Source organism: Tubulanus polymorphus, chromosome 7, assembly GCF_964204645.1.
Source record: "Tubulanus polymorphus chromosome 7, tnTubPoly1.2, whole genome shotgun sequence".
Lineage (NCBI taxonomy): Eukaryota > Metazoa > Nemertea > Palaeonemertea > Tubulaniformes > Tubulanidae > Tubulanus > Tubulanus polymorphus.
In genome coordinates, this window is record NC_134031.1 from 19,473,458 (window position 1) to 19,486,070 (window position 12,613).

Below are 12,613 nucleotides of genomic sequence, written 5' to 3' on the forward strand. Positions count from 1 at the left end.
TCATCCAGGTCGTCAGCTGTATTCAAATCTTATTCGACTGTTATCACAGGCCGTATATACGGATCCACAGAATCCGATATCCGCAGAAGGCCTGACAGTATTTACAAAATTAAGTAACTAAGAAACATGTCTCCCGGAAATCCTATCTATATCTACGAGACGAGAGAAAAATTCTAAGAAATGAGAAAATATGATTCAGTCGGATACGTATAAATATTCATATCTTTATTTCAATATTTTCGGTTCATACATTCACAACAAAGATGTCTACGAAATGGCTGCTTAATTTTCATATTATGCTCAGCTTTTATTCGCAATAGTGTCTGTCCTCCGCATTCTTATAACGAAGCAGCTTTAGGTTCACGTGGTGTCGTATCATTCGAAACAAAAGGCAGATATTTGTAGTTCGTGTTCTTAGTATAATAGAGAATATTTGATGTGATACAGAATGAAAATGAATGCCGACATTAAACAACAACTACAGAGACCAACTTTCCGTGCAGCGCCTAGCCGAGGATCACTTCCAGGTCACCGTCGAAAATCTTACCGAAATAATCTCGGGGCGTTATCGAATTATCCGTCATCGGTATTTTTGGAAAACCTGAAATATAGATATCAAAAACGAATCTTTAAATTAAGTAACTCGGACATAATTTTCGACTCACCTAAAAATCTGCGAACACAGCTTGAAACTTATTATCATTTAACGCATTATTTTCTATGATAATGCGCTTTCTTCATTGAAAGCAATTCTTTCCATTAGGGATTTTTTTGGCATTTTCTCAAGGTTATTACCATTTCGGGGTCAAGACATTCTAAGTGTTCTATCGAATGTTTTCTATTTTCAGTGTTCACAGAAAGGCAATTCTACCGAGGTTTATCTTTCACTCTTCCCTCGTTTTAAAGTATGAAAAAATACCATATATTCCTTGAGGATTTTATGAGAGCATCGTCATTGAAAGTCAAAGCACGGTTAGGAAAACAAGGAGCTAAACATTTTGAAACCCAAAACCTTCGAGTCTAAAAAAAAACCTAAAATCCTACACCGGAAATCGTAACCATGGCAGCAGGAAGGGGTATCGTGAAGCGGTTCTAAAAGGAAGGCGGCAGGAGGCCGAAAACCGACCAGTTTTGACAAAGCTTCGACTGTTATACTCAATGTCAAATCTGACGATAATGAACGTTTTCGAGGCTTTAATACCCGAGGCATTCTACGTTCGATAGTTCAGCATCTATTTATTGAAGTTTACGCAGAGACCGCGCGTCAAACGGTAATTGACAGCAGGGTGCTCAGCACAAGACAAGAGACCCAGAGAGTGATTTGCGTGCGAGATTTAAATTACGATATCGCGCATTAAATCACCTATAGCATTGTATAGTTTGATGATGTTTCTCATTAGAGCGCGATAATGTGAACAAGCGGCTAATAGTAGAAACCAGGAACGGAATTGGGAATACGTTAATTAATTACCACACGATTTATCATGGAGCAAAATAGCGTAAATTAATCAGCGCTATATGGTTTCCGTTGTTTTGCTGTTGCTGTTATCCGATGAAATACGTGGCGATTTTAAGATAATTCACCAAATGGTAGAATAGCCACACTCAGACGTGGAGAGTTTCGGCACCAGGTTTGACGAGTACCCGCGTTCCCTAGGTTCCTCGCGTTCCCGAGGTTCCCCAGGTTCCTCGCGTTCCCCAGGTTCCCTTGCTCACGTGAAACTCTGCCTCTACACAACGCAAGCACAGGAAGTACCGCACACAAAACCGTGACGTCACGTCAAAAAGGCCATACGTCACACGTTCGCGTTCTCGTAAAACGCTATACCTCGAAACTAAACAGAATTTAAAAGATTAAAATGAAACCCCTATTTCGCTCCTGGTAGGTGTGGTAAGGGACACCAAATCGAACTAAACCTACCGATGAAATAAATGATAGGGTCATCCATATTGTTAGATAAAAAAGATCTAACACCTGACGTCGTGACGGTGATCTCTAGTAAAAGTTTGCGTCTTGATAAATAAGATTCGATTTTAATTCGGGTTTTGAATTCGGCAAAGTTTATCTATTCAAAATAACGAGTTACAGCACAGCTAATTATCGGGTTAAGAAAATGTCAAGCGGAAATACGATATTGTATCAAACATTGTATCACGCTGCTGATGGAGAGAGAATAGAACACTTTCTTTTGCATGAATAGAAACTTTTCTATGAAACTGAGAAAGTCTTCGATATCGCTATGCGGGTATCTATTGACGGAATGGATGGGTAGATTCTAGTGTGAGCTGTTCTCAAACTTAGATTCGACGAAGCATGTTGGACACAGGTGCTCAAAGCACGCACGACAAACACGCCTGATTTCGCGAACAAATTGATGATGTCCAACAAATAGAATGATTGAAAAGGTTCTTAATGTAATAAATATCTGACGAGTATATTTTGCCACGAGATCGACGCCTGTATCAGGATTCGGAAGCAATATACGTTTCACTGATATGTCGCGAAGACCGATTACCAACACGTCGCCATTTCAAGTGCCCTCGAGAAATGCTCACGAAAAATCACCCGCAGCAGGTTGAAAGAACTTAATCAAGTAAATCAACTTTCATTCAATAAGATCAGTTTTCACTTGGAATCTGCCGTGTTGACAAATTTTGATAATGTCCAAATTTCGAAACCTCGTCTCTGCTCGCAGCAGGGCATGGATAGTATGGCCCCTTTTAAAGTTTATGCCTTTTTCATTTTATTGTGCCGTAGTCGTTTAGTGGCCCTGTATCCACCCCTGATGGACCCGTGCCCGTTTGACTCGCGCTAAATTTGGCTCGACCAAAAGGCAACTGCTCAAATCATTCTGCGTGGGTGGGTCTGGTTCGGAACTTCAGGTTAATGTATATATTAACCATCACGCCGATCCAAATATAGCGCACCATCTCAATAAACACGGGCGTCGATGCACGCGAAGGCGATACTTATGATCACAAAATACGTCATAGTATCAACACAACTAATTAATCGAATACTCAGTTGTACATATTGTCACGCGTTTTTAAAAGGGACGTGTTCATTGTACATCAGTCTAATCATGACAAACATTAGACATTTAAAACTTTCGTGAACGGAAGGTTTAATTTGTCAGTGATGGAATACACGCTACCGAACATTATGTTGTACTAAGAATAGAATTTGTTTCTTTCGGAACGGATCTAAGATTAAAAAAAAAAGATTCTCCGTGAATAAAAAGTGTAACTGTCCAAAGCGCGTGACGTAGATGCGATGCGATTGACGTACACCGCCCTTTACATCTACTGTAAGGGGTAGAATAATTTTTTTCGCTTATTTTTCCCAAGGGGTTTATTTATTTATTAATGGAAAGATACCAACATCCGCTATCCCACCAGATGGCGTGACGAGCGCTCGGTACATCAATATTCCTAAAATTTCATGTTGAAATTAGTTATTATCATCAATCAGCTTTGAACTGAATTTTAAGCTCCCAAACACATACATTATTACAGGATCCACCAAATATACATGAATTCAATTTTCTACCCAGTGATTGGTATAGCTTTCATAAAAAATGTATTTATTCAAGAGAAAAGTTCATTTGATTTTCAGTGAAACGTAAAATAAATTTAACCTAGCAGACTGAGGAACTACTAGCGAACCCTAGCGGATCTTCTCTCGCCATAAGTAGAATCCTCGATTGCCACAGTAGCATTGGTAGGTATTTATTGCTGTATTGTGCTTGGAAATCATCCTTGGGATATATAATAATATAATCATATTCTTACCCATCAAAGCGACCCGTTTAGGGGTTAGGCACTTCCTCAAACAAGAGAACGTTTTCGTACTGTCGAGAAATGCAAATGGTTCAGTCGGATTGGAACCGAGACATTCCGTGGCTATCGCGTCGTCACTCAGTAGAATGGCCGTGCAGTACACGTAACTAACACATCCTGCCATGCACATCTTCTTCGAATTTATCGGAACCGCCCAATTTCTCAGCCTCCCGTTACAGTGAATCTCTTGGCAGGTTTCAACGGCAAAATCCACATCGGAGCCGCTCGTCGGGGAAGGCAACATCACGACCGCTGCTGAAAAATGAAAATCAATCAAAAAAAGTTTAAAACGATATTAAGATACCGACTCAATAAACTCAGCGTTTAACGAATAGCGACATTTTTTCATCGGATGAGTATCTGGTGGATCCTTGATTGCCATAGTCGAATGCAGAGGCCACGGGGTAGTAGTATAGAGCGCAATGAAATCGGGTATTAAAACGATTGAGTAAAATAGATACATAGCCGTGTAAAAAACAAACTCATCGCGATCGAGAAAGCTCGGCATCAATATCTTCAAACTCATAGTTTCTCACGTAACATTCGTTCGCAATTTCGTGGCATTTCAATTAAAGAATAGTAATACATGGCTATACAGTTTCTGACGCCAACGATGAGAATTATTCTCCATTAGCGTCTGGTGCGGTTTACCCACGAGCCACCCGCTTAGCCCCTTACCAGTAATGGGATTAGATGGTCATAATGCAGAAGAATAATGGACGTTCAATATTACGCTAAAGGCCGGTTTTAAGATAAAACCTGCATACTTCGTTCATCCATATATATATATGTGTATATTATGTCATTCATATACTATACGATCGTGTTATTGATATCCACGTATTTCAATGATGCGGACTACAAGCCTTTGACTAAGCTGTTTATGTGAAGGTCTCGCTGGTACCGGTCATCAAGGCGGATTCCGGTGGTCGATGAAACAGCGAGAGATGAGAAACCTTAAGAGGAGCTTAAAAGATTAGTCTTAATCTATACTTAGAGGTTACGACTAAGACGTCATACTCAGTATATCGATGAGAACTCTAAACAAGATGACACCTTTTCGAACATAAAAGGCTCGTAGTCAAAAGTCCGTGTACTGATCTTTTGTCCGGATTCGTTTTAATGGACATGAAACAGCCTCGTCGAGGCGTACGTAATACATCAAATGGATTGTACTTGGGGGAACTGGCCGGAAATAACCGCGCATTGTCGGCGTCGAGGCGACCGATAAGTACCACAAGAAAGTAAACGATAATGCGTGAACGACAGCAATCATTATATTTCTTCACAGCAACAGCAAGTTTTCGCTCCTAATTATCTAAGGTTCTGTTGGGTATTGCCGGCGCGTTACTTTCATACACTCGACGTGGATTAATTCGATTTTCCGTCGTATCCATCCACACCGACCTTTCGTAATATAACACTAATACTGAGTCCAGATCGGGGCGTGATACAGAGCGTGTCTTGTGTCGTGTTCACTTTTATTCTGGTGGCGAAGAAAATCACGTCAATCTCTCTATAGTAAACATAATCCCTTCTTGCCTTGATGGCCCGATCCTACCTTGCCAGGGATTCGAACCTTGATGGCGTTGCTAGTCGGCGAGACCGGGTGCGCAGGTACATGTGCAAGTGAAGTATTTTCATTATGCGGATATGGGAAAATTCTCTCCACACTGAGACTAAAAAGACTGAAATTAATATCTAGATTTTCAGTTCACAGGAACCCGTATCAGAGTTGTAGGTACTGTAAAAACTATAATCCGTTAATCCAGTGTCTATAATATATACGTATAAAATCACCTAAGTTATTTTATTTACAGATTATCGTTTAACAACTCTGATGCGAGCCCTTGTGGTTCAGACTACGCCGCACATATTACAGACTTTCCTCCCTAGATTGAAAAGGAATAAACTCAGCCTGATACTTTGAGGGATTACATCAACGAGACAACAAACATGGCAAGCATTTGCAATTCTGGTGTCTTCATTTGTATCTAAACGACTGATTTTTAAACACGCACTCGAGACTTTATTAAAAATATGTAAAACGCGTTGGAAAAGGCTCCCAAGGCGAGAGATCCCGCTTGTCAACGAAACTAACTGGAAGTTTAATTTCGTCGACCGAGTTGACATGTAAATGCTAAGGTGAAGCCTTGCAGCGGAATGTACCGCGTTTGATGAGTTGAACATTGTTATTTTCAGGATAGCGGCAAAATATCGACTAAGCTTGAAATATGTAATTATTCCCCTGTCATACAGCCAACACCTCAAAAAAACCGTCGACAATTTTCATGACTAAACGAATAGATGATAATAATTTGTTATCTTTTTATATCTTTGCTGACGCTATCAGAAAAAAAGGTTGTATTTATTTCATGCTCAATAGAATCTTACCAGACCGCATTCATAACTTTTTCTTATGACATATTGTATTTCATTTCTGATTATCAAAATAAACGCTATTTATGTTAAAATTATCGGTGCAAAATATCTTCATTCATAAATGTCGATATTATTCACAGGTAGTTTGTTGTTGTTGTTCGCACCCATGGATCATTACAGTTGAACCTCGTTATAACAAGTAACGAACAGATTTTTTGGCCCCATGAAGTTCGTTGATACTGTATTGTTCCACTTATTGACACCTTGGACAATTCATGTTTGTGGCCAGTTTCTATTTACCTAGCTTTTCGAGAATGTTGTGTCAAACTTTTTTGTTCATCTCGATAGAATTGTCCTTTTGTGGTGTCAAATAAACCCACCACACCTGCCGGGAACGAGACAGGAGTTTTGATTTTGAAATCGGAAATCGAAGTACAGATGGAGTTAGATGGAGTTAGATAGCCTGTCGAATCAACGCCTACATATTTGTTTTTTTTTTTAAATCAAAGAATTTCGGCTCGGAATCATGCAAACAAACTATCCATCCATCCTGAACTGATAAACGACTGATTGCGGTATATTTTTGTTGAATGACTAATCTAATGCATCGAGATTTGAAGGTATAAGGCGATAACGGCGGTGATTCGTATACTGCTCACAGATACTCTAAGATCCGATGAATTATGCTTCGAGGAGTGAATAATTCTAAATTTCGGGTTGGTTGAACATTTTCCATATCCAGATGAATTTCTGATGACGCATTTGCATGTACAGTGTAATAACCTGTTGTCTGACGCCGTCGTCAGTGTTCAATTTCGATGATCAAAATCATGAAGCATTGATTGAATACTCGACGAGTTATTATGAGATTTTATTAGTTCGTGATGTCTCGAGATCTCGTATACAGGTGTTTCGATCATCTTAAACAAGTCCCGTTGTCCCTGTTGCTCAGATCATTGATCGGCTTGTAGGGATAAGAGATATCGAAATGAAATAAATGAAGAAATCCCACACTTCGAATTTGAAATTATACTATCAAATTTATCATTACGAAACCACAACGTTTCGGCTGTTGACTAACAGCCATCATTATTCCACCTGATGATGGCTGTTAGTCAACAGCCGAAACGTTGTGGTTTCGTAATAATAAATTTGATAGTATAATTTCAAATTCGAAGTGTGGGATTTCTTCATTTATCTACAGTTTACACGGATTATAGTGTTTATTCGACAACTATCGAAATGAAAGATTTTATCCCGGCGCTTAGTGGGTGGTGAGGCGAATAGATTTTCCTCCCTTAACGATGAAATATCTCCCACGGGTTTACTATGTTTTTGACCGTGGATTTTTATGTATTTTCGTAGGTTTTATTTCTAAAAGTGTCGGATTTAACATCGTTTCCATGTCTACTGAAAGTCGAGATCTGAAACCCTGGATTCCGAGCAGAGACCGAATGTCAAGTCGTATACGTTTCTACAGCGCGTATGAATGAATATTATGCGGTCTTGTTCGTATTCCTATCGGGATTTTTGAATCTGAATCAATGAAGTATTCTCTATTACAGAAATCTGTTCAACATAAGGAGAGCCATATATACATACTTGAACGACCTCCAGATTATCTACTTTGAATAGTTATATGAAATTACATTGCCTTTTGATGAAGATGAAACCAGACTCTCGAAGTTTGAAAAGCGAACAGGGTCCGTTTTGGAGAGAGATGACCGCCGGCTTGACGCAACTCAAAACTAGATATCCTATGAGATAGCCGGCGTCCGAATTATCTATACAATTCTTATTATTCCTCGATATCTATTGAGCTCCCGATACCAAAAATGGCGGATGTAATTTTAGACAAATTCCCGGCGGGCTGGTATTGCGCAGGTTTGTTGATTAAGCAGATCACCAGAGTTAGGATCACGCGGTCCCTAGCGATCGTCATACGGTTATATACTTCATCAAGTAAATATATGATACAACGGTGAAATTCCGTCGATTGACGAATATCGTACAAAATATCCCTAGAGAAAACAATTGCCATCGATATTGATATAAAATAATCACCGATACTATAAAACAAAGTAAGACAGAAGACCTTTCGTCGCGGCCACGGGTACGAATTTCTTTGACTGGTCTCATGTGACGTCCAGGCTGCGTCTCAGCGAAAACTGGCGAAGCCGATGAAACTGGGCTCAAGGACCATAAATTTTTGGTCGATGTTTGTCGGAGGTAATCAACGCACAGCTGGAATTCTTACTTCCGTATCAGTACGCAGAAGCTAAATGAATAAATCACACAAGAATAAAGCTTTTCATTTCGATCTCTGCCCATCGGCTCTTTTGAAAACTCGTTATTACAGAAAGGATTGATCGATGCCGAGAACTGTTCTCGCGTCAATGAAGTTCGCATAACAAGAATGTACTCTCGTCACGATAGCTGGTAAAAAAACGCCGTGTCGCGCGGGGTTAACGGTTTCCGATAGAGACAATCGAGAGACCAGGTGTGATAAAACAGGAAAGCAATGACTATCGTAGGCGCTATTATCCGCAGATTGCCAGCTACAAAACATCAATGATAGCGAGAGAATGAAATTAGCCTTCAATAAGGCGTCCATATCCGGCTCGCTCAAATCAATCAATTCTCGGGCGGCAATGTCTTCATTGAAGAAATTGTGACGTCACACTCTACGTATTTTACACTTATTACAGAAAACCTCGCCTACCTCTGACTTGCTCAACTCATATTTCAACGAACTCGGACAAAAACGAGATCATTTTTTGATTTCCTATCTTTTCAAAAGTATATCTCGGACTTCGCTTACCTAAGATCGATCCCGCTACGTCCGAGTTAGGCGAGGTTTGCTGTAGACCAATTTGAGTAGAGTTGATTCGTTAATTCATCATTAGAGACGTCTTAACTCAGTTTGACCAGAAGGGGGTACCCCATGCGGATCATATCGCTGGCCACGTGTAGTTCGGCAAAAATGATGAAAGCGCGCGCGTGGAGTGATTTAATAAACTGCACCGATCCCCATTATGGCTCATGCATAGATGCGTATTCAATTAATGTTAATTTAATCTGATTTGCCTTTAGGTATAAGGAATTTATACCGTGAATTAGATTGTCGGTGTAATTCGCAATAAGCAAACTTTATGAGCTTCAATTGATAAATCATTAGTCGATGATATTCTGATGTAAATGTCAATTTCGAATTATAGTTTAACGATGTATTTGCATCTAAGGCAGGGCTGAAACTCATACGTGACGCACAACTCGTATTTTCATCTTACTATTACCAATCTTATTTTCCCAACCGTTGACTCAGACCTATATTATGCAGGGCCCACTTTTCTTAGTTAAGCGAGATTAGTTATCGATATCTACGTTTATATTTGGCGAGTATATTAAAAATTATTATGATTTAGACTTAGGGGCTGTCCATATAAGACGTCCACACAAAATTGCAACACTTTGACCCCCTCCTCATGTCCACGGAATATCCACATCGCACTAACCCTCTCCCCTGCCCGTTGGACAAACAAATCAATTAAGGACATCGATGCCCAGTCATGCAAAATGAGGTTTTTTTTCATTCACATAATCATTTACTGTACACTCTGGACTACATTTTGTTATTCCATACATTAACATGAAAACAAATCTAAGTGAACTGTTTCTCATCTTATTCGAAGTTGCAGTGATCATCCATTTAAAGCACTAAATGGGTTTATAGGAATTAAGATGTCCACATCCAAACAAACCCCTCCCCTTGTCCACAAAAGTCCAAAATTCACAAACCCCCTACTCCCCTCGGCCCTGGACGTCTTTCATAGACAGCACCTTATGAAAATAAGAAAACTGACTTGATTCACCCGATGTAAAATTGATGACAGCGAACGCTAAAGATATTCATAACATCAACCGTCAAAAACCGTCGTCAAAAATCGACTTCTTAAACATACACCAATTTTCAATAAGGCCATACTTTTTTTCGTGTGTCAATTTCCGTCATCGGTAAACGTATATTTGTCGAGGAAATTGACGGATGTTGAAAGCAGAGAAACCACTGTGTGATTCATATCCAGTTAATATGCTTACACGGAAGTATATCGACACTTATCCCTCGGCTAATACCTGACCAATATTTCTCAGATTTCACGCATACGCCTCATTCAGCTTAACAACATTGAACGGCGTTTTCCGTTTATTGCGGAGAAAGAAAAGATAAAAAAAAATACCTACATATCGCCGAGCCGTCATCGAAAAATAAGTTTTTGATGGAACAAAATAAATTTTTTTGACGAAACAAAAAAAAATGTCAGCGCATCATTACGACTGACGCGTACGTGCACCAGTGACACGCATGAAAATACGAAACGAAAAACAAAAAATCACCCATTTCATGTTTGGTTTCTATATAGATAAAACACTTATCACAGCGACTTTCTGATACAATTGAAGAGAAAACCCGCAATGAAGTAAAACTATAATAGAGGATTTTGACGTTTCGGTCTGGTTCAATCAGTTTTGGAAAATGGATCACAGCATTTGAGTGAAAACGTCAAAATCCGAATTGATTTTTCCTCTACACCGAGACAATCCCAAATTCGTAGCCGATTATCAACGCAATATTTAAACCTTTAGTTCTTTGTAGATTGTATTTTTTTTTTAAATTTCAGCTTCGGCCGAGATTGTTGCAATTGAAGTATGCAAAAATATGGTAATATTTACGAATGGTTTATACTTACTGAAGGCCAGAACTAGTCCGGTAAAGAAATCTTTATACATCGTCATGTTACCACTGTCGAATTTGACTTAATGTTCTGAGCGCAGATGCACTTTCGTCTTGTCCGTCACGTGGATTGTTCTGAAACTTCTCGGTGGAATCGTCGTCGATATTATAACTCAACGTCAAACGCACGCGCGTGACGCCGTTTACGTCACTGTGGGTGGCGTTAACAACGCTGGAACGCTTTGTAATTAGCCGTTCGTTAATGGCCGCTGACCGGTAAGGTACATGCGAATACGCTGAAATATTTCGAATCCTGTAAATGACAGGACTAATTTTACCCCATCATGGGCCAGTCACCTTCTTACGTACGCGTATAATTATACGTTCAGCTACTAGGGTGCTAGCGCAATCTACCCCTAGTTATTGATAATTACCTCGAGAAACTGCTCGATAATTGCTACGTCACCAATTTTGTATCATTCACAGCTTTGTGACGCACTGTCATTTCTGGAGTTTCGCACGTCGGTCTCTTTTTTACTGTAACAACTGTTGCGTCGCCTGGTTCCCATCTTGAGTATTTTTTCTGATATGTCAGTGCTGATGTATCAGATTCGAACAAAGTGACAGTATCGGTAATTTGAAATATTTTCACTATAATCTTAGTAACGCTGTTGACCGTTCAGTGGTCCAGTTCATAGTAAAGGGCTAAGGACTTTTCAGTAGGTACCAACCATGAAAGATGCGAATGAGAATCGATCGGGTGGCTTACTAGGGGGCGAGGAAAAATGGAGCGATGAGTGATTTTACATGAATCATGGACAAAGTTTAGAGTTCGGGATGGCTGAATATTCCAAGATCATGATTTCCGCCAGACGCGAAACAAATGAGATGCCGAAACAAGAGCGTTATGTGACATCGATGTTAGAATCATATCACGCGTGCGGAGATTTGATTGAAATCTCACATCAATTCTGATTTTACATCACGCGTATTATAATTTCAGAGTCAAACTGTGGGAAAAGGCGTGGGAAGTGAACCGTCGATATAGTGGGTGGCTCTGAATACAAAACCTTGCACCAACTCAATTGAAATTTACTGTTAAAGCTTACTGCAATTTCAAAGTACCAGTTGCAAAATAAATCAATGGGAAAAAACAAGGAGAAAAGGAACGCCGAGAAACCATACTCGCAATGTCGATCATTTTTGATAAATTACTGGCTGACATAATGAATGTTTATTATCTTGAGGTCAAACAAACATATATGAAAGAAAACCCATCCCTAAAACCAACACAGAAAACGCCTACTCAATGATAGGGATTAATATTTGTGAAACTTGGCCTAATGGTATTAAGTAGTTTTTATAACGCGTGTTCTAGTTTTATCCCACGACATTTTCAGAGCATCGCCAACGACAACAAAAAATAGTACCGGTACACTTTAGTTTGTTGATTTTCTTATTCATTTAAATTATTTTGGGTGGTTTCCTACTGAACGAGGGCAGGCCGGGGTGCCTTCGCAAAACGATTTAATTATGCTGGCTTCGCCTGCAAATCATCAAAGCGCCCTGCTGCCGGCATCACATTTAAATTCATTTTGTTTTAACTTTAACAATATGTGAATTTTCAGCTGTGCACTTAACTTAATTTCGACTCGGACA

General features: G+C 39.6%; 1 protein-coding gene across 1 annotated transcript; it reads right to left on the bottom strand.

Annotated features, from left to right (window-relative positions):
* Positions 1 to 449: 449 nt before the first annotated feature.
* LOC141908969 (uncharacterized) lies at positions 450 to 11,028 on the bottom strand. The gene is made up of 3 exons (XM_074799277.1): positions 10,971 to 11,028; positions 3,793 to 4,095; positions 450 to 601 (listed from the first exon to the last, which is right to left on the bottom strand). Exons 1-3 carry the CDS (start codon positions 11,014 to 11,016, stop codon positions 507 to 509), a joined length of 444 nt encoding a protein of 147 aa, XP_074655378.1. The 5' UTR covers positions 11,017 to 11,028; the 3' UTR covers positions 450 to 506.
* Between the last annotated feature and the right edge of the window lie 1,585 nt (positions 11,029 to 12,613).

Excerpts from the sequence above, each read along its gene's own strand:
- LOC141908969 (XM_074799277.1), bottom strand. The coding sequence starts at position 11,016 with ATGACGATGTATAAAGATTTCTTTACCGGACTAGTTCTGGCCTTCA. Across the intron at positions 4,096-10,970 it reads CGGACTAGTTCTGGCCTTCA|CAGCGGTCGTGATGTTGCCT; the intron begins GTAAGTATAAAC and ends TTCATTTTTCAG. Across the intron at positions 602-3,792 it reads TAAACGGGTCGCTTTGATGG|GTTTTCCAAAAATACCGATG; the intron begins GTAAGAATATGA and ends TCTATATTTCAG.